We start from the raw sequence: 23,949 nt of genomic DNA, 5'->3' as shown, positions 1-23,949 counted from the left end.
AGAAGGAAAGGAAGAGCGACATTGATTATTTGAAGTTACAGTGTGAAAGATGGATCTGTAGCTACTCGTGATTCTGAACGAACGTGACCGACTGTGTGTCTAGGGAATTTCTTTATCGGAGAAAAGTAAAAGAAGAAGTAATACAGGGAAAGGAAAAGCGCACGTTAATTTTCGATTTAAGCACCGTTCAGTTACATTTACAAATACATTCCGAGCGTTTATATTTTCCCTGCCATTGATGTGAAATTAATTCGAACAACGAAATTCCAAAATTGATAGAAGCCTAAATTGCTTTTTTGTTTACCAGATATCACAATTCCAAAGTATTAAAATTTAAGATATTAATCAAAATTAAGTCTTTATTATTTCATTCGGTGCACGCTGAAAAAAATCTCGCAAATTAACTGAGGAGGTGAAAAAAAAAAAGGAGAAAGAGAGAAAGAGAACAAACGAGATAACAGTATTTAGCCTGAAACTACGTGAAGTCAACTGCTTGATGCGCCGAGTTTTTACGCAGTTGCATTATTTGCATTATTTTCAGCAGCTTTTATTTGAGGTAGCGCACAACTGGACGAACGCGATAGCGATTTTTCGAAAGTATCACGGTCGTTTCAAACGACCCGGTCGACCCGCTTATGGCGCCGCTAATAAACGCGACACTCATCACTCTACGTTTATTCTACATTTTGTTGCAGTAGGCGAGGGCTCGGTGCTGAAGCTGACTCGCGTCACACGTTCAGACATGGGGCCGTATCTGTGCATAGCGTCGAACGGTGTGCCTCCAGCTGTCAGCAAACGGATCGTCCTCAATGTTTACTGTAAGTACACTTGAAGTATATATTTTAAACAAATACATACATAGAATTACGTATAACTTGGTTTAGAAGTAGCCACGAAATTTTTATGTCTGTTAAATGTCTGTATTATGTTACATAAAACGCTCTGAAATTTTATTAACAACGTAACACACGCGCGCGCGCGATGCTACCGTTGTAGTTAGAGTGCAAATTTTTAGGGATATTTAAGAAATAAATTTTAAACAGATATTTTGGATTTATTTGCTAAGAATCAGGGAGACTGCTCTGAAGTTCTAGGATTCCAAAATTATTAAATTAAAAATTCTCAGATCTCCGAATTTCCAAAATTTAAGTTTCACAGTCGGCTCGTAATTATGCATCAAATTACGCTATACGAGGATATCAACATTATATAGTTTAATAACGTGACTCGTATAGAAATATAAATGTGTTATCAATATGTTGTATAAAAGATATTAATTACCTTGCTGAAGCTGTATTGTGTTACTATACAATTATTTTGTGCTGGAAAATGGCGGAGTTAGAAGCTAATAAATGCGGATCAATTTCCAAACTGATCGCTAGCGGTATCGAGTGGTAAAACTTCGTTCGGAAAAAAAAAAAAAAAAAAAGAAAAAAAAGGAAGTAATTTCATTTACGCTTTAATTGGCTAACGAAGGACGATTTAATCGGTCGTATAAATCGAAAACGCTTCGACTCGGAGAGCAGTTAATGGCGTACAAGCTTGGCACAAAGGCAAACAACCGAAAGCGCTAACAATGCATTATGCACGCATGTTGGAAAATGCAATTTAAGGTGGTCTTGCTACGTGGCCGTGGATCTGTCGGGAGAACGGTACCATAATGACGCCACTTGGGAGGCCGTGAATGGCAGATGCAGGGGACCATTGTTTCCGGCGCTGAAGTAACGCCTTAAATATTTTCTGCCGGCGGCAAATCTCTGCTGTCACGAACCCACCTGTCCGGCCATCTTCACGGATTGATTAAAATAAAGGCCGCTGACACGGCCACGCTTTGAGCTGCGAGCAAGGAAAAAGAGAGAAAAAAAAAAAAAAGAATCCACTGATATTCCGAATTTACTCGGGTGTGCCAAATTCCCTTTCTTCGAAATTATCTGATCTGGAATATTTAAAAAGTGCAAAGACGGAAATACACGGTAGAATCTGGATCATTGGAATATCGATTAACTGGAAAATTTAGGTCTCGCAGAGAAACTGGAATAATATTAGAATGGAAGACTTGGAAAACGTTCATACGTTTTCATTTAAAATTTCTTTCTCCTGCTTTGAGACCAAGTAATTAATAATAAATAATTTAAAGTATCTTCCCTCGCATAGGAGCAAAGTTTCGGATCAATAATTAACAAAATGATCCTCGAGTTGAATTTCAAGACTTAAATCTGAACCGAAGATTTCCACTATTTCGTATTATCAAATGTTTTATGACGACCTTTTACTTACTAGAGCGCGATCATAGAAATTGTCACAACGAGTGCTGAAAATTTGTATATAATTCGATGAATAAAATTTTCTACTGCAGTAAATTTAATTGAAGAAGAACCCAGCATCGTGTATCGTTTCTGACGAACCGAATATGTGTGAATTGAATTTCAAACTTGATATAATCAAATAAAATCTAGGCTTTCATTGGGATCCGTGAAAAGTTTCCTTCGGTTTTAATATTAAAGATGTAGATTGTAATTTTATTCTCAGCGGAGTTTATTAATTGATACAAGGCTAGATTCGTTCCGTGATGTTTGACATGGAGAAGGTACACAGTATAGGTAGCATAGATACAGGAGATTGGAAAAATGGTGGTTGAGCTCGCCTGGATATCAGTGAAGTCTCTCTGCAAAAAGGAAATATGAAATTTCGGAAAATAAACATCGCTAAGCTTTCAGTTTCACGACGTATTACTTCCAGAACAATGATCCGCATGGAAGGAGAAACATGGCAACGTGAAACAGAGAAAAATTGCAGATGATTGAATTTCCTTTGATATCAATTGAAATGAAGTCTACGGTTCTCGGAAATAGTGGTTCGCTTCTTATCTTAACAAAATCTTCCAATAATAACTCGTTAATTTTAATACAATACAATTGAAATGTTCCCCTTTGCTGCATATTCCGTTGCACGAAAGTAATTTTTAGCAATTTTCTAGCAATATCTACAATCGAGAAATTGACACGAGAGAAATTACAATATTTTTTGAGTTATTAATGTCTTGTTGTTTAAGTTGTTACTGTGCTCTCTGGTTGCAAACGAACGGAATACTTAACGTACGATAAGAAATTTTACGGGGATTGTTATCAGAAATTTTTTTCGCAGTTCAGCCAATGATATGGATTGAAAATCAGTTAGTTGGTGCTTACGAGGGCCAAACACTTGTCCTGGAATGTCACAGTGAGGCTTATCCAACTGCAATCACTTACTGGACCAGGCCATCCAACGAAACGATCACAAATGGTACGGAAATATTGAATTCTTTCTTACAAAGGACCATCGGTTTCACGTTCTCAATTTCTGCTCTTTGAAACTCAATTTGAAAAAGTCAATTCTTCTACTTTTAAATTTCCTATCGTAGAAGTACATATATGTATGTTTCTTAGGTTTCTCAGTAGTTTATGATATTGAAAATATTAAAAATAGTTATTTATTAGGTAGTTTTTTGAAACCGCCAAAGAACATACAGCAAACAATAGTGGAAAAATTAAAGAATAGTTCAAGCATCAAAAAAACGACAATTCGTTTCATGTATCAAATGTAATCAAAAATTTGGCAAAAAACAGGCAGATGTTTGATTAGAGTCGAGAACTTGCGACCTTAATTCTAAATTAATAATAAAATGAATTCAGACGAGTCAAAGAAATGATTGAAAATTTTTTACCAGTAGCGTATACGTAATGACAAGTTTCTGCGCCTTTAAGCTCGGCACTGCATCATTCTCGTTGGAAAATTTACGTACACGTAATTCTAACGCTGTCACACCTAATTGTTTCAGTTTAACGTCATTGTCTCGCTTTAAACGTGTCCCCGAGCCTTCCGTGATAATTGGCGAAGGGTGAGTGCGAAGGAGTACGCGCGCGAGATCTTGAGACATAGTGTGCCGTATCATCCCTTTAAGATTTATTCTCAATGTCAGACTGCGGATTTTCGTGCAAATTCATTCATATTTTCGAATGTCGTTAGAAATTGAACCAGGTAGAAAATTACTTTACGTTTCAGATATTATAAAAAAAAAACTATTATAGAAACAATGTCTTAAAAAATTTTTTTCATATATTTTTAAAATTCTTCGTGAATGTATAAAATTCTGCAATATGTTGATGACTGGATGCGAATTGATATTTCTACGGGTGTAATTTTAAAAGAGTACCGAGTATAAGTAGAAAATTGCTTTAATCAGTATTCTATCCTTTTCTATATACACTCTATTGCACTTTATTCTCAAATTTTCCACTAACGCATAAAAATCCGCTAAAAGTCTGTTAATAAAATATCTCGTCACCCGTCCGCCTATCTTAATTTGTCTCTTCTCTGCACAAGCCTCGAGTATCTTTAATTTCGCTGAATAATGCAGAGGAATTTATAACCGGATTAATTGATACGTCGACTGAGTTCCGAGCGTGAGAAAAACCTTGGCTCGTGGCGTGACAGAAACTCGTTAAATCCACGGATTGAGCGGAACGAAACAAACGGAAGAAACCGGAACACGACGAAAAAAGTGACACGGAACGGGCTAAAGTCGTGCTGTTCGATGATTGGAACGATTACGGACGAGATACCGCGGAAACGTTAATTTTTCGACATCAGATTTGTCGGGAAATTCTGTCGGAGGAATTTACTTCTACATCTAACAAGACTCCAAGTTTTATAAATTTCTGATAATTAGAAACGTGTTTTTCAATTATTAAAGAAAAGAAAAAAAATTGACTTTCAAAAGTTAAGTTGCTGTTGGAATTGTGTGCATCGTAGCAAAATGTATCTAGCAAGCAAGAAAATTTATAATGCACAATCTCGTTTTCATAACCTTTCTTGAATAGAAAGTTCGAAGTTTACTTAGATCTTCATGAAATATTGAACATTGTGAATCAGGCAGGTAGAGTGTAGAGATACTGAAAGAATATTTTAATAACAGAGAGAGAGAGAGAGAGAGATGAAAAATTCTAAAATAAATTTAAAAATAAAAGTAAAAGAGTTTATTGATTTCTTTCGCGCCAATTTAAAGTCAACTGTTCTTTCACTTAAAATAATAATATATCACCAGGGCTGATCTCGATATTTATTCTCACCCGTTCAGTAAAAGCTACACAGTGGTTCGCGAGATTCAAATCAGTTTTCCTCATCTCTTCCAGTTTCTTCTATGCATCTCGGTTTATCGTCAGCTGGTTTGATTAAATTTAATCATAAGCGCTAAACCGCGAAACTCACCGCCAAGAAAGAATCCCGCCGCCATTCGTCCCGCGTTCAACCTAAATTTCTTTAATTTATTCCATCCACGTTGCACACACATTCTCCGCCGAGCATAATAAAACTTCATTTGCGCCACCAGCACGCGTCTCGTTTGCCTAGGAAAAATATCAGACGACCGACGAGATAAACAGACGCCCGATATATCCAAATATATGTACGGCAGCGAAATACGCGCGACCATAGGAAAATTATTACCGAATCACCCCCCGAACAAACGACCTGCTCTGATAAGTCCCGAACCGGGCGAATGTCGGATATTTCCCTGGCATTGTCAGGCATTTTCAACGGCGAACGAGCACACAGACTTACGTGGAACGTACAACGTGAACGCGATCCGCGCGGAGAAAATGATGGCCGCATAAACAACACGTCGCCGTTGTATATTCAGCTCGCGTTATTTCGACAAAGTTTGAAGACGATACGCCGTATAAATAGTCAATTTAGTCGGTGGGAATTCCACGTTTTGTTCCAAGTAAAATGTTACGTTTCACTCTTTCTCTGTTATTGCTGTCGTCGTCGTCTCGCCGTAATAAAAGGAATTAGCGCCCCAAGTGACGAGGAGAGCAATTACCGCGATCGGCGAGATGAATGGCGTAACTCGCGGCCGATGAGCCTTATCAAGCAGTTTTTCATTGCATACTTCGGCGGTGAGCGAACATCCGGGCTGGAGATTGAACGAGATTTTTCAATTACGAGGGGCGATTGTTCGTGGGAATACGTATTCCTTGGCATCCGCGTTATTAAGCTATCGCCGACTCTCGGCTCTCAAGTCTGGTCCTATGCTCCGTTGGTTCCACGTTGATCCTTATTTAGCGTCTTTGCGTTCGAATATTTATTTCGTTTATCATTTTCTTTCTGTCAATCATTAATCGTTGTTTCTTTCTTTTTTAAACGGTATAGTATTGATTGAATGTGTGTATACAGGGTGTATTCAGGCAACTTTCACACCTGAAAATTATGCGAATGGAAAATTTTTTACAATACAAAAATTGTACGGTTTCAAGGGAGGGAAGAATTAATATAATATGAAGAATCGCTTGTTTAGTTTTTCATTTTTTTTTTTCTTTTTTTTTCTGTCCGGTTCAACGATTTCGTTCGTATCTGAGAAATTATCGGGAAATGATATCGATATTCTTGCTTCCAGAGAATTACAAGGTCGAAACGATCCCAAAGGGCTACGAGATAAATATGAGGCTCACTATCAAGTCCGTGCAGCCGCAGGATTTCGGGTCGTACAGATGCGTGGCGAAAAATTCATTGGGGGAGATGGATGGAAAAATCAAACTGTACAGTAAGTAAATTGCACTTTGTCTCTATTACTCGATGATATTTCGTCGATCGTTGTCAGAATGTTAAAATTTTCCATTGCGTACAATTCGTGACACGATTAGCTTCGATTGCAGTATAGTATAATGAAACTTTTACTGTCCGAGTCGCTCGTCGGAAATATAAACTTGAAACATACTAGTAAAATTTGTAACGTGCCAGTAAAATTTGATTTCGTCAGCTGCGACGAGTATTGCGCTCATTTCCTTTATTACTCGTCCGACGTAAAGTCTGATACGGAAGAGCGAAACGATGCCTTTTTGCGCTGCTGACGCTCCGTTATTTGGCAGGTCTATATTTCCCTGCGATACAATGCATACGTGCGTGTAATAGCGAAACTGCACGCTCGCGTGCATCGTGTCATTACGAAATATAAACCTACCGAGTCGTAACAACGAATCCGGTCTCTCGTCTGATCGCGAAATTTAAGAAGCGACATTTTTTTTCGATTATTGGGGCTGATTGCGTCCCCAAAGGAATGTTGCGGAACGTTAGAACGGAAATCGATACTCCACCTCTCCCGAAAGAGTACCTACGAGACGATAGTTGCGTCAATTTCTAAAAATTCATTTGCCTTCCTTTCTCTTCCCCACGATTCTTCGTTCTTTTTCTAAAAGAAACGTTGCTGCGTTTCCAGTTATACTCGATATCGTAAAAAAGAAAAAAAGAAGAAGAAAAACTAGCTGCGTTACAAAGAGCCGATCGAACATTTTAATCGCACGGAAAGCTGAACGGAACTTTGAATTATCGCTAGTTTACAAAAATTAATAACGGCAGTAACCAGGTAGCGGGGCAGCCGTGGAAGCGTGCTGCAGTCGTTAAAAATTCCGTCAGGTGTAGAATAAAATGAAATTACGCGGCAGCTATGATCGTAAATACTGCACGAGCTTCTGAAAGTGAATAATAAAATACGCACAAAATGTCAAACTTGGCGAACTTCTTTCATTCGAAATTCTTTATCAAGTGATCGCGTATAATGGAATAGCGTATAACGCGGGCCACGTTACTTGTCCAGAGTTTCGCGAAACTGGAGAACGAATTAAAAAAAAAAAAAAAAAAAAAGGAAAAAGAAAAAACGGAGAGAGAGAGAGAGTGTGTGTGTGTGTGTGTGAAATTTTTGGAAAAGTCGGTTGCTTCTAATCAAAGGCAAAATCACGGATCGTCCAGTCGATCTGAATTTATTTTTCCAACGGCTCATTCTGCGATCGTAATTGCACAGCAATTTCATAACCGTGCAACTTTTCTGCTTATCAGTTCGCGAAATCCTCTCGTTATCGTAACTTCCGTTAATTACACGGCTCTGTAACTACTCGATAATATCGAATCGAGGGTGCCAGAGTGGATGAGCAAGATCGAGAGTCAGAGAGAAAGAGGGAAAGAGAAAGAGAGAGAGAGAGAGAGAGAGAGAGAGAGAGAGACAGAGAGAGGTTGGTTCCACTTGAATTTTGTCGATGAACACGGAGAGTAACACGATCTTTTCGAACCACTCTATCCCAGTCAATTAATTCGTCTTAATAAATGCTATTCTACTTTGACCACTTTCTCTCTGTTTCGAATCGAAGTTTTGCACTCTCGCGAGAAGTGCGCAAAAATTGCCGGCTTTTCTCTTCGTAGAAAAACCAAGAGAAATATTTTAAAAGATTGAAGAGGAAAATGATTGAAGAAAAATATAATTATTGTATAATGATGTGACTACGAAATAAAACGATGAAATAAGATTTCTGCGGTTCGGAACGAGCTCGAGACGTTGGATCACTTTTGAAAAATCGCCAAATTACAAATATTGCTATTCCATTCTGCGAAAAACACGGAAATAGTATGAAAATTACTAACTTCGATGGAAATTTCAATCTTAATAAAGTTTAAACTTTAAATAAAGTTTTAAATAAAGTTTCAATCTCAATAAGTTTGAATTTCAATTTTAACAATAATAATTAATCTTCGAGTGTATTAATATTCCATCTTCATGAAGTCCTTGCATGGCGATAATTTGTAAAAGTGAAGTTCGATACTATATGAATTCTATTAACTACAATATAAAGCAAGAAATATAAAGCAAGAATTTCGTGTCTTTCGCCATTTAACTTTCTCTCTCTCTCTCTCTCTCTCTTTCTCTTCCTTTTCTTTTCGCCGTGTTATTAACGATTTTCGTTTCGCTACGGGCGAAGAAACTTCGTCAGTTACGTGCGCCGGTCAGAAACGCGAAAAATTTATTACGCTAAACACGTTACGTGTTACGAATAATAAGGGGCCCTAAACTCCCTGAAACAGCCGGCTGTTTTCAGTTCTGTAACTTGTTAATTATCACGATGATTCCTTTGCGCCCGTGTTCGGAAAGTAATTTACCCGGTGAGATTCGGATTAATTAAACAAACATACAGGTCCGCGAGTCAGGCGAGCTGTTTGAACGTTATTTACCTCGCGAAAGCGTTCAAGCTGCGTGCAATCGTACTCGAGCAAATTTGACGATACTGTACTAATTAGAAACGTGCTGAAGATCAAAGAAACTGGGAATCTTAATCAATTTATCCTTGCGGTTTGGACATCTTGAAATAATAAATCGTGAATATTCATCGCCTTGTGGACGAGTCTGTCCATTTCCATTCCTTAATTTACGTCACTCACATCGTAGAGATTGTCTCTCCACGTTTCCAACACTTGACTGCAACGCGAAATTTTAATTTTACAACATTTAAATTTAGAGAAACATTGTGTTAAAGCGCAGCGTTACAATTGCTAATTGTTGAATATAAGTGAATTTCCATTTTATAAATATTATAATTTTAAAAATATTATGCCTGGCATAGTCTGCATACTGCAAATTTACTTACGTTATTTAACTTTTCGATATTGTACTGAATACGAATGAATCAGAAGCGTTTCTATATTCATCGTTTTTATTTACTTTGGTATTATTTTTATTTGTAATCAAATAACTGTAAATTGATGGAAACGATATTCGGTGAAACTTTGTTCTATTTTCAAGTGAAATCTAGTTGATCAGAGTGACAGACTAAATTGAGACGAAACTTGTGTCAACTTTATAAATAAAATAGTAGCAATTAATAAAGTAACTTTGCGATAAATATAGATGCAAAAATCTTATCACCAAGCTGAAAATGTAGAACTATTTTCAGCTTCGCGTTAACTATTGACTTAATTTCATTTATTCGACTTTACTGTTTCATTCATTGAATTACTTCCACTAAAAGTGGAAGAAAAACAAAAATTAACGCTTTTTAACGAAAGAATTCCGCCAGACGCTTATTTTTTTTAAATTACTGCAAACGTTTGCGTTTCGTCTCAAAGAAGTGGAGAAGTTCGAGGTCAAAGGGAAACACCAGGTCTTTCGGAGTAGCTTCTCGTTAGCTAATGACGTTAGTGTCGTGTAATTCGGGAGAAAAAAAGGGAAACAGCTTGGGTGCCAGGGAATCGCAGACAGCTTTAAATTATGAAGGGTATAGGTGTAGGTATTGGTATAGGTGTGTATATATATATATATATATATATATATATACATATAACGTCACGTCACGTCGCATCATATCATGTCAAGTTCCCAACATAAACGTCACGTGCCTGTGTCGAGCGCGTTCACGTGACCTAACTACTCGAATGATTTCAAATATTGATTTCACGGGAGCTCTCCCTCCCGCTATAATTATTCCTTGTACGAAAATGATCATCGAAACTCACTCGCGTGGAAGGGGAGAATAAAATTAACGTGAAATTGATCAAAGATTTTTTCGAGAATTTTTCGTGTCCGATGGCTAGAGGTTAGATAATTAAAATTGTGGAATGATAATCAGGTTTGATGAATTAATGAGAAAATTTTTAATTCAAGTTAAAGGTTAACTTTCCACCTCGCCAGTTAGGTTTGAATCGCCGCAAAAACGTGAGCTGTACATTCAACATTTATTTCAGTTTGTTCGCTTCGGTCGTAAAATTGGAAATTAACGAATACTCCGGTTTCGCGCGACATTCAAACGATGACACTGTGACTACTTTGAACGCGAAACTTAATTAATTACAGATACGTTCATTTTCGTGTCTCCAGAAATTACTGAAATTTATTTTCAATGAAAAGCAGAGTTTGTCAGACTCGGAGGATCAAGCGACGTTCTTCGTTCGTACCGCTTGAGGACCTATGCTTCCAATTTCCATGCTTGTCAAACTCGAAAGATCGCGTAACAGCGCTTTATCAATCCTCTTACTCGCAATTTTTCTACGTGGAAAGCACATCGTTTCTGGAACTACGAAACTGTGAAAATAGAGAGAAGAAGTTTACGAAACTTCGTTCAAAAAAAAAACGAGGCTTCTTCCCTTTCGTTTTTAACCGAATTCGTGTCACCCTCGATAAGGCGTTGTAGAAAGAAAAAGAGAGAGAGAAAAAAAGGAAAAAATCAGAGAAATCTTCGATTCGCCGGGAGAGAGAGGAACACAAGCATTTCCAGTTGCTTAAACAATATCCGAACGCTCCTGGAACGTGACTTTCGAATGCCGTGCATACGATTAAACCGCGAGGCGGCTATTCACCGTTCGCTCTCGGCTACGGCTGATAATTAATCGGTCGGCCGATTAGAGTATCGGCCGGCAAGAAAGCCAAGGGAAAGAGAGCACGAGCACGCGGAATGAAACGGAGAAAGAGAAATGGGGACGGGATTTCACGAAAACCACCATTTGACATCGATGAATCGAAAAACAGAGAGAGAAAGAGAGAGAGAGAGAGAGAGAGAGAGAGAGAGAGAGAGAGAGAGAGAGAGGGAACAAGCGACCAATCGATTCGTGCACGTACTTAATTATCGATAATTGTAAATAAACCGGGCGACAAGCCGTGCAACCGTCATCGGGAGTTGCTCGAGTAATTGGCCGCCGGAACGTTTGAATTCAGATTTCGAGTTTCACGCTCCATTGAAACGCACCTCGTGAGAGAGTCGTTTCCCTTCCTTACCTTAATTCTTTTCTTAATCCCGTGTCGTTGGCTAATTATGTTAAAGCGAATAATTGGCGGGCGAGAGACGGGGGTGATAGGGGGAGAAGGGGAGAACGGATCAGGCGGGGTTATATGCTTCATTAAAGTCGATTAATTTCGATGGAAACGTCGTTCGAGCGAGAGGTGAACGAATTGCCAGACAATGGTAAGGAGGACGGATGGAAAAGTGGTGGAAGTAAGAGGGAATTAAAGGGATGAATGTGTTTTCAAGATTGATTCCGAGCCGTGATTGGTCTCCCTCTGACGGCAATTAACCCTCGAACGATGAAAGTTCAATGAATTCCCGCTCTTGCAGATGTTTTACGTTCGTCGTGGCGTCTACGCCGCGACATTATTCACTTCGATTCCAGACGAGTTTAGCTCTCGATCTTGCGATCTTCTTTGAATTTTTGGCGTCAACGAGTGGAAAGATGTATTTGGAATTTTTTTGAGACGTTTTCGAATTTAAAGAATTGTCGAATTATTATTACGAAGTGTCGATTAAATGAAACTATAAAATACAATTACAGGTGTGAAACGGTAGTCTGTAGAAAGGTAAGTAGAAACGATGACAGTATGATATGTAAAATAAATAAAATTGTGATGACAAGCACGTGGAATAAAAGAAAATCAAGGTCTGTTCGAAACTAAATCAAAAGAAAGAAAATTTGAACGATTCGGCGGAGAATTGTACGAGTAGTAATTTTTTGATATAAAAGTTTGATATAGAAAGGATGATAGACGGCATAATTGTTGAATTAGGTACACATACGGATATAAAGCATTCTGTGTGTGTCAGATATGTTAGGTTAGAATTAGATAGATTGTATAGATCTCGGTTTAATCTGACTTGTCAGATAAGATATTGGCAGCGTGAGCGCAGATTAACCCGATGAATTATAAGTTAAGTTTGAGTTTAATTTATGTTTCAACGAGATATATTTAGTTACAGAGGAATATTGTAATACATCGTAGAGTTTAGTGGTAAATTTCAATGAAATATTACTAGACTACCGTTGATTTCCGTAGAAATATTTAAATTCGTTAATTTGTTATTTGTTACATGAAATGGAAGGTAAATTATATGAATATATCCAGAAGCCAGAATTTCATACATTAAAAAACAAAAAAGAATTCTACTATGTTTTTTTAAACCTATCTTGGAACGTACGAATTTTTATGCTATCTTCAATAAATAAACTAATAGGTCGAATAAAAGTATTGATTTCTGAGACACTTTTAGGCAAATCGGCATGGAAATATTTGTACTTTTTTGACAAATGAAAAAAGAACACTAGTCTCACATACACTTTCCAATTTTAATTAATATTCGATTACGAATTAATTTTGAAACAAAGAATGAAAATTACGATATTGTACTGTATTTCAAAAAATTATTTTTAAAAAGGAACGCGTGTCTCAATTCATCGTCGGTTAATCGAATTTTAAACTTTTGAAATTCTGAAACTCGGCTTAAGAAACTTCGAAAATTTATCTCGATGGACTTTGGTGGATCATTGGTAAAGTTACGTAACTTTCTTAAAGCCTGAAAAGTAATCTAAAGATGGAACAATTTTTAAAAATTTCACAACTGCCTCGACGAAATGTAATAATTAATTGTCTCGCAACGTGTAACGTTTCATTTTCTCTGTGGCAATTCATTCGTTTATAGCATTGGCGACCTAACGAAGAACAATACCTAATATAATACGGTCTTTATATACGCGTACAGGCAAATGCGCAGTATGGTTTATAATTATGAACAAACACGACCATGCAGTTGTCGTCGAAACAAAAGCAATTACAGGACCCGAAATGAAATTCAACAACGCAAACCTATATAAACAAAGGGCAAAGTTTGATTATCGAGCCGCGTACGATTTAATATTTACTTAGACGAATCTCCGATTGCGGCAGACGCCACGTATGCACATTAAGATTTAGCTTGGTATTCAAATCACCGTGAAACATTCAACGAACTGATCACAAATTGATCCAACGATTCGAAACGGAAAAAGTATTTTGAAAAATAACTCTGAATCGTAATGGAGAATGAGCGACGTTGGGATCGAATGTGATGTTGCAATTTTTAAATATTTATCTTTAATCGAGTTAAGTTGAAAGAAATGAAATTGAATGAAACAAAAATCGTTGTTTGCAATAAAAATTTAAGCTAATTTTGTGATTAATAGTTGACTATTTCACTTGAAAATTATAGAGAAGAGACACCAAACAATTACAGTGTCTATTTTTTATAAAAAAGTAATTTTAAAATTCGATACATTGTATAGTAGTTCCAACTTTAATGGTTCCAATATTCTGTAGATTTTTATAGATTGTTTTATTATTTAACTTAAGTCTTAAATGTTTACCTTCTCTACTTTAAGTATATGCAAATGTATAAGAGTTCTAAGTCTTTTACTTTATATTTTATATTTTAGATTCACTGTCTGTTTTTAAAAAGTAATGTATTTTCGCACGTGGCAAATCATTTTCCATTCTTCGCGTGGTTTTTATTTGTTAAACTTCTCTTATAACGTTCCGTTTTTATACTCGAGTGTCACGAAACAGAGCAAAGTATGGAAGCAAGAAATATTTTGTGGTTTCGTTTCCTTGGCAGTCCTAGTGAAAAATAATTTCCCCAGATCCTGTGAAATAGCTCATAAATTACTTTTTAAAGAATCGCAAGATCCTGCAAGATCTCTGCAACGAAAATCGAGAATCTCCTCCGTGAAATGCAAAATTCGTTTGGTAAGTTAGAACACAAACATTTTTCAAGGTACACAATATCTTTATTTGTCGACTATCTTCATTTTTAATAAAAGATAGAGTTGTGAGATTCCAACTTTATTTATGTACAAGACACATGTACATTATCAGTCAAGGATTTGAAATCACTTCCCTATTTTTTCTATATTCATATTCTCCTTTTCATTAATTTTCTTACTAATTCGAAATTAATGCAGATATTTATATTGTCAATTAAAATTTTCTATAGTTTCTTTATATTTAATTTAAACGAATTATCTTTTGAATTTTAACTTTCTATTTAAAAAAATTTTGTTTCTATTCAAACGAATTTCCGTTTATTTTGTCGAATTCTTTATCGACGCAGATTAAATCTGTTAAATTGCAAGAAGGTATTGAACTTTTCAATTCTAAAAATTATTCAGCGTATATTTACTCGGAAAGAAACGATCACAAATTTCATTGAGCGATAATTATGCACGTTCAAAGTTTCGGATGGATTGTGGGAGGATATTTAACACTTCATCCGTCTTCCATTCTATACGGATAGATAACATAGACAGCTGCTCGAAAATTTCCCAATATCTGGTGTGTTATATCGATTATGATAAAATAGGTGCTGGATCGACCTAAGAACCCCAAGGCGTTGCGGCACTAGCCAAGAGCAAGGGGCTTATCGCGCTATCGACAACCCGAAATTCCTAAGACGTGATGGTGCACAACAATCCAGCATGGTGAATTCGATGCCACAGAATGTTATTTATCTGAACTCGTCGGAGTTTACACCCTTCGTTCAATAGAGCGAAACATTTTGAAAATTGTCGAGGCATTATAAAAATCGATTTAACTGAAAATTTAATAGAAATAATACTTAAATCTTTCCCCAAAAGCGTTTTATTATTAATATTTGAAACTCAACTTGTAAATTGTAAGGAATATCACCGTTGTTGACACGAGAACTACCGAGAGTATCGTATAAACGCGAAAGAGGTGATTCCATGTGCAAACATGAATCAAAAGTTTAGGATAAAATGCTTCCATCTGAGGCTTAATATTCGCGAAACAAGTTCTCGTATGAAGTTCTTGCCCATAAGTACATGAATACGCGGCTAAGACACGGATTCGTCAAGTGAAATATCTCCCGATGTTATAGTTTCTGATTTTTATTTGTAGGTCACGTTAAAGCTGTAGCTCGCGGTAGAAACATGGAAGATTTCGGTCAATTATTATTGGATGATGAATTTCTGGATTTCTGAAAAATCGAGAGACTTATAAATAGATAAAATAAATAAAATACTCTTAAAAGTCCAAAGTAGAATATTAGTTGAATAAGTAAGATAAAATAAATCTCTATGAGGAAGTCTCTCCTTAGTTTCAAAATTTATGAACCACGTATTTTCTTCGTTTAACATAATTAATTCACAAACTGGCACTTTATCTGAATCGTTGGACCAAGTATGTTGAGAAGACACGCAAAATATCTAGTCTAAAGTATTACGTTGCAGGATATTCCATTCATCGAGTATTATGAACGAAATTGCTTGGAGAGATAATTTTTACTCGTTCGTAGGAATTAAAAATCACTTTTAATATTAATTCTGACACTTAATTCTAGCATTAACATACTGCATCCCAATATTATCAGCACACCAAAAAATTCATTACATCACCAAACATTATTCCACTACTTTATTCATTTCCACAATGATTCCAATACATAATCACACCATGTACTCTCATCACAGACGAGGTATGTATATGAATAGACATTGCATCTTACGGACTTCCGTGACCTGTGACCTGAAATATCGATATACTTTTTTTTAGGAAAAAAAAGCACTTTACGTTTAAGAAAAAAACCGACGAAAAGTAAACCAAAGCACAATATATACAGATCAAAGTTTAAATTCAAAATAATTGTAACAAAGTTATAATTAGTTTAAAATATTTTACATATTTAAAGAAAAAATAAACATTGTTCCACATAAATTATAGTAATAAACGTTATAGTAAATCATTCTACATTGAATTTAAGGATACTAACTATCTTATGATTAACTAAAACTAAACGCACGCAACTTAAAGCTAAGACGCACGCATGCTAGATCCCTCGTCGTTCATCGGCCCGCTGGGGGCCGAATAATTTACTTATCAACTAATTGTACCTACAGTTCAGTTTAGATCGCGAAATAAAGAATGAACAGAAATTTTCACGATCTAAACTGACCAATAGGTTGCGTAGTCCTTAGCTTAATATCGTTTAGCAAACATTAAAGTTTACCGTTTATCGTTTTACAATTTAGCTTGATAACGTTTTACAAACTTTAATGTTTGTAAAACGATATCAATTACCAGGTCTCACCACGAGGAGGTGACTACTCACGAGACCCACCCCACCCGAGCCCTAATTACCCCAACCACCCTCCATTACATTCAAGCGACTCAGCATTCAACTTAGTGAATACCGAGTGTAGATTTTAACTTATAATCCTGTTGACATATACTAAATGCTAATTTACAAGTCTGTGACGTATAATACTAATTTATATAAAAAATAATCATATTCGAGGCAAAAACTAAATTGATCGTCTTTTAAGAATAGCCATGCAAGTAAGATAGCGTTCATATTTAATTCAATTCTTCGATACAAATGTAATTGTGTTATTCACCTATTTCTCTAGTTTAACCATTTCATCGAGCCGACGAAGAGAACAGTAACAGAAATAAGTTTCCCCGAATTCGTAGCCGAAGAAATACAATGTCTATTCATATACCTCGTCTCGTCAAACCCATCCGTTAAAACAAAATTCGCCTGTTTGATCGGAGGTCGGTTATTACCAGTGGAACGCGATCGAATCGGCAAATTTGACCGCAGTGATCGACCGTGCGACCGATCGGCCACGTCCTTTGGAGGAGTATAATTGAAAGAAGTATTTCGACTAACGCTTTCGACTACGATCGTGACGAATCCGCATCGCGGGGAGGAATGAATATTGTCGCTGGCCAACCGCCGGCGAACGTTTTTCGACAAGGCGTGCAAGTGACAAGTGCGCTCTCCGGCATTTGCGGTAGGCGATCTTCCGATACGCAGCGGTCCGATGCACAGTTGGTCGATTATTTTTGTTTTTTCACTTTTTTCCCTTCTCCCCGCGGGTTATTGCTCGGATATCTGTTGAAAGCTGGCTGGCTGGCTGGCTGGCTGGCTGGCTGGTTTCGCTCGCTCGGTGGCACGCGCGACCGATTTCACGCAAAGCGGCTTTCCGTGGCGCGCAATTTGACGGGCATTAAATCCTCCAGGGCGAGACTTCGTGGCGCTGATGAGATCCCGCCGCGTTCATCTTTATTAATGGACAGATCGGCGATAATGCGCGTTACCGTCGCGCCGCGACTATCCGTTACACGAGCGACGCGCCGCGCGCGCCGTCCTGCTCGATCGACATCGAGCTGTAGATTGGTTTATTGATTGACCGAACGAGGTATCTTCCGACCGCCAGTGATTTAAGCTCGTTTATGGATCGCGCTCACCTGGTCTATGGCGTTAAGTTGTTGCTGTAACGTGCTGTAACGCGCACCGGATCTTCGCCTTATGCGGCGATGGAACTTTGCCTCTCTCTCGCGCGCTCTCGATTTTCGAAGGTTTGTGTTTCGGTTTAACGCTCGACACCGATTGTAAGTTGGGCGTTTATAACGGGTTGTTTGAGTTTATGGTGGTAATGTCGAGTCGAGTCTCGCGGATCGAAGCTAAACTGATCGAGTCTGTTTTATCTGTTTAACTATGGATAGTAATTTCCTCGAAAAATTTGTAAAATTAACGTTTCTAACTATTATTGTTATTTTTTTTTTTTTTACTTTTCTCTTTAGGGAGTTGATCGGCATGTTTCTTGAGTTGAATGAAGGAAATAAATAATAATCGCTGGAAGTCTGTTGACTGTTCTTATTATTATTATATATAGTTATGACTTTTATTATATTATATATATTATATATTTTATACATAGATCGAAGGGTGAATTTCCAGTTAATGGACCAGCATTGTCCATTAAATTTAGTTTAATTGCTAAAGTATTATATTTATAGTAGAAATTGTCAATCTTCACGAATAATCAGAGTAGAAACTTTTATAACAGTTAAAAGAAAAATTCTCCGAAATTAAAATGTGTCGAAAAGGAAAGGAATTTTTGAACACGAGTAGCAGGCAAATTGTTTACGCTATATTGTCACGCTGATTTAGGTGACAAACAAATTGCACGCGTGTTTAATTTGGGAAACGAGCCTGTGATTTCGAGTTTTCCCACGACTCTTCAAGTTTTCCAGAGTTTGCGACACGTCAGTCACTGTTGAGAAGTACGAAGAAACTCTAAGTCCTTCAAGTCCTAATTAGAATGCGTAGTTGGCAAACTACGTAACACATACAAATCTCTGCTGCATGCCTTTTTTTTATAATTGCTGCAAAATAAAAATCGTGCAATGCATTTCAACGCATAAACGAAATTAACTGTTACTGATTATAGATCGATTTTCTATAAAAATGTAGCTTTCACAGCTACAATTGTTTTATTCTCGACATTAATTTTCAAGGTGTCTAAAATATTATTCGCTTCGACAACTTAATTTATTGAAATTAAAGAACAAAAGTAATTGAAAAAATAAACTATTGTAAAGGGTCAATTTGATACACTTTCGTTAATTGTGCGTCAGAATTCTAACATGAAATTATTCATTAACCTACTGATAAATTATTGTAACCATCAAATTTTACACAATTCACTTGTGCTGCGTGATGAAATCGATGATGATGATGATGAATACGATAGATGATGAAAGCAAAACGGAATCGCGAGGGATGAAAAAGGATATTCATTTGAGATTAGCTGTTAGCGTCCTGTTTCGTGCGTGAGTACTAAAGATACTGTTTAATGCTATTACTTCGGCGTACGTAACAACCACATCGGTGAAGCGGATTTCAAACGAGCTTATCAAATCAATGGATACGATAGCAGATTAACGTAGACTGGTTCAATCAAAAGCTCTTATCGATATCCTGTGGTAGGTGTAATAGGATTACAATGCTACGTTGACGTGGAAGCATTCTTCCTTTGCCGAACTGTATGACGCGAAACTCGTTCAAAGTGTTACTTCTCGAATCAGTGGCTTTTGTCTCCCGGTGAAACAATGCGTCAAACAGACAATGTGATAACGCGTTTTCCAAACGTGAGCCCTTGGTACAATTCTTAAATAAAATCAATTCCAATGGTAAATTCTAGCGAAAGGTAATTTTGATAATAAAGTACAAAAATTCTAATAACTTCTAATGAAATACAATAAAATTTTCTTCTTTTCGTGTTGCAACATATATATTGTATATTTTGTAAAATGAATACGTGGCAGGAGCAAGAAATACTTTTAATTTATTAAATATGATGGCATTTTTGTAAATGTCGTTGAGATCTATCGATTCTTGTTGAAACAACTCGAACAGAATCAATAATCGATCGAACATGTTACGTCTTCTCATTCTGATCGAATTTTCATTCATCACCAATTTGCAAGTTTCACCCAGCAAGTAGGTTACGTTTTAATGCTTCGGCAAAGGAATTTTATTTTATTCATCAAGCCAGCAAATTGGACTTCGAAGACCGTGAAATTCAATTGCATTCCGCCCTACGAACAAATATTTGTCATGGAAGCAAGTCTTTGCGAATGCTGATTTCTCTTCTCGGGGTTAAATTTTGTTTAAACTTCGTTTTATCTTTTATTTAACGATTGAAGATCCAAACGGTGGATTAGGTTGGACATCGGAATTTATTAAACAAAAAGATTCTTAATCATAGTACATATATATAGCTTTGTGTTATGTCATTCTTTCGCCATAAAGGAACTTACGAAGAATTTACAAAAGTAGAGTTCGTACAGTTGATCATTTCACTATTCGACATTATTAAAGACAATATACAACAGCGAAAATTAGGATAGGATAGTTTAAATTTATAAACGCAAGTTGTCGTTCGTAAACCGCGAGTATGCCAAAGGAAGAAACTTCTGATCGCTACAAATTCTAATGCTTGAAGGTTCCGTACAGTGTACGCTAACAATAAGTACGAAGCTCCGAGTTTCAAATTTGTGGATGAACCTTCGTCAGAGCCTGCGTTAAACTAATGGTGCACTAACCTAACATTAATCAACTAACAGTGTATCGTACGTAATGGCGAATTTATGTGAAACTGATAGGAATATGTCAGTCCATAGATCTGCGTTTGGAACATTGGCTGCGAGATCTACAAGGCTATTTTTGATCTCCATCTTTCACTCTGCAAATTAACAGTAGAATTCGAACGCCGCTGTTTCACATATCGCTTTAATAAATATTCATATCGTGAAATTCCATGGAAAATTGATGGTCGAACATTATATAGTTTAATTCCTAATGGCGTGGATCCCGAAGAATTCGATATTTCGAATATTCAGGATTTCACGAAGATAGATTCAACGGTTGGATATAATATAGTTTTATTACAGGTTCCATTTATGTAATTTTCAATTGTAATACGATTCTATAAGATCGTTTATGTTAAATCCTTTTTATTAATTCTTCGATGATGGAATATGGAAAGGAAATGTTCAAAATAGAAAATTCGTTATTAAATTCGAATGTTTATTGTACTTCAGACGATTCTATCATGTCCAATTATAGAAAGAGCAAGATACTCTCAGTTATCTAAAAAAAAAAATCCAGCTTGCCACGGTGTCTTTTCTCTAGCCTTTTCTCTTATTTATAAATAGTTAAATTAATACAGAATACAATTCACTGTGACATTCAGTTGCTTTATATTCGATCAACACAACAATGAACTAAAAAAACATTTCCAATTCCAATAACTGGTGTGCCAATGTTAAATCTCACGCGCAAGATACACTACAAATAACACGTAAATTATGAAATAAAGTTTTTAATAAAAGTTTTTTTCTCAAACAAAAATATTCGAAGATCAGCGTCCAATTTTTCAACACTCGAGACTTCGTGTACGATGCCTTCGTCGGTGATCAATACTTTCGATCCAAGAATTATAATTCGAACAGCTTCAAATCAGACACCCTGTTTATGTACGGAAGCTTCCATAAAATCATTCCCATAAAACTTGAGGAAATTACAGTCCACGATCGGACGTGAAACCGCGGACCAGAAACCCTTAATCACCCGGCTCGAAGTACAAATCGTCGGCCCCAATCGCGAAACAACATCTACCACCGGTTCGACTCGCGAGAGCCCAGTGATATTTCTTCGAGAGTTGCGGCCGTTTGATCGGCGAGCACGCTGTAAATCCCGCGTCAACAGTCAAGAACATGACATCTCTTAACGCCGGCGAATTCTTGTTTTTCCAGGGATCGATCGATCGCCGACGATGCGTAGACCGAGCAACAGACGGGACTCGAAGAAGATGTGGAAGATGGAGCACAGCCACGAGAGGAACGCGACGGGCATGAGGGACGAGCCAATGTCGAAAGGCGTGGAGAACGATGACGAGCAGATTGATTTTCAATCGGCCGCCGATTCCTCTCACCGTCACTACCGTTTGTTCTCGAGTCTCGGTATCACTGCGATCACTGCCATTCTGGCCGGTTGTTTGTCAACGTAGGCCATTCTATGACGATCGTTGCGCCTGAAACTGATCGATTTCGCGATCGGATCGAATCTTCAAAGGGGTACTAGCTGAATCGAGATCGATATTGTAATTGTGCATCGAGGACCAGCCGGTTGAATGTTTCTCGGACGTGTTGCTGTCCGTGTGTCGAAAAGTGTCTTCGTACGTCAAGATTATTCAGAACGAAGCGGACGCTTGGGACAGTGCGCACTCCTTTTTCTTTCGAGGAGGTTCCCTTCTTCTTTTTTTTTCCCGTTTTTTGGCGGAGGTTGAGCCTTTAGCTGCGAGAGAGGAACGTGTCAGAGATGCTGTTGCGTGTTTTTCACGGACGTGTAGTATCGAGGAGAAGATTGGATTTGTTTCGGGGATTTTTATTTTTCGAGACGGTAAGAATTTTTCATTGATTTTATTTTATTTGTTATTTTAATTGCTCTTCAATTTCTTTTATGATTTTAATTGTTTCCTGTTTCTTTGCAACGATATGCAATGATCTTATGATTCACGAAAGTATTCGAGCAATAAGTATGAAACACTTTTGTGTTCATGTCTTATGAAACATCGTGATTATATTGGTATTTTTTAATTCGAGGCCAATCTGAAAATGAATATAGAAATCACGATATATTTATCGTAAACACATTCTTAGTAAAGAATTAGCACACAGCCATAAGTGTCAAACATGATCTTACCGAATATTAAAGTTTATCAATGCAATGAACTTTTTTCTTGTACTAAGTATCTTGTAAATTTTGATACATCAATTTCAAGATGTTTCGTGTAACATCATTCGTAAAATGTGTTTAAAAGCGCTCCAATACTTTTGTGAGCCTGTGTTCACTACAATGAATGAAACGATGTTGAATGATTTAAAATATAACTTGACGAGGTAAGCTAACTCCTCTTCAATTCAAAAATACCACCATCTTTGTTCCACTGAAGATTCATTAAAATAATAATAGCAGTATAATATAAAAATTATATCATAACAATATAAAAAATTATTCGTGAAAAATTCTTGTGAACATTACGGCAGCTGAAAGATTAGGGATAGTTTTGTCGGTGCCTGCTACGTTTTTTCTTCCATATTTTACAACATGCAGCAGCCTCGGTATACATCTTTCTTACGTTGGATTGTTTAACGTAATTACGTAACAGACTTGTCAATCTACATATTTGGAAATTTTGTTACAATGAAAAAACAAATATCGGTGATAACAAATTTTCTATACAGATTCGATTCTTGGTTCGAAAACATCCCCCCCCCCTCCTCAAAAAAAAAACGCCTTGAAAGTTGCTAATTTTCTATCCTTTGTTTCGTAAGGCCTAGTCGGACGAATATTCAATCTGACATTTTGCTGTAATTTATAATAGCGTTCAAAAGTAACGTGTGATACAAAATTTTTGAGAAAAGAGCTTTCTCGAAGACTGTCTTCGTCCCTGTGTTAGCATTTGATCAATGTTTACGTAGCGTTCGTTGATTTTAAGAATAGAGATATTTGTGCCGTTCGTATTACTCTGAACGTTTTGTATGTTTCTATTGTATAAAGAGAAAAACACCGACACGAAGTGAGTGTCTTCTCGCGAGTATGCAACGCTTGTACCTAACCTACATATACATATGTATGTAAATATCAGTTTCGTGACGTAGCGACATGCCTTTGCTTTACGACAATAATTTTTTCGATTATTGTATTACGAACATAGCCTATTATTTGTAACACGCAACATTTGTAAAATTCATACCTGAATTCGTAACGTCACATTCTCGTCGCATTATAGCATCGCGTTGGCATTGTTCATGTCGTACTATTAAGCAAAACGAAATATTTAGGGAGACAAAATGTTCTAGATCATTCGATTAATTTATTTGTTTATATGGCTCGTTTTTTTTTCTGTTGCTTAGTTTGATTTCTTTCATAAAATTCAATTTTAAAACGTGAAAAGATAATTACAATTGGTAATACACATGATTTT

The 23,949-nt window shown here is 36.7% G+C and overlaps 1 protein-coding gene across 1 annotated transcript; it reads left to right on the top strand.

Moving 5' to 3' along the window:
- Window positions 1-699: 699 nt before the first annotated feature.
- LOC122529593 (lachesin-like) lies at window positions 700-23,517 on the top strand. Its single transcript, XM_043655870.1, has 4 exons — window positions 700-818; window positions 3,145-3,282; window positions 6,434-6,580; window positions 21,716-23,517. The coding sequence occupies exons 1-4, from the start codon at window positions 743-745 to the stop codon at window positions 21,967-21,969; spliced, it is 615 nt and encodes a 204-aa protein (XP_043511805.1). The 5' UTR covers window positions 700-742; the 3' UTR covers window positions 21,970-23,517.
- The last annotated feature ends 432 nt before the right edge of the window (window positions 23,518-23,949 follow it).

The sequence above is a fragment of the Frieseomelitta varia genome, unplaced genomic scaffold, assembly GCF_011392965.1.
Source record: "Frieseomelitta varia isolate USP_RPSP 00005682 unplaced genomic scaffold, Fvar_1.2 scaffold_298, whole genome shotgun sequence".
NCBI lineage: Eukaryota > Metazoa > Arthropoda > Insecta > Hymenoptera > Apidae > Frieseomelitta > Frieseomelitta varia.
Note: the sequence above shows the minus strand (reverse complement) of the source record. Positions and strands in the feature narration are given on the sequence as shown.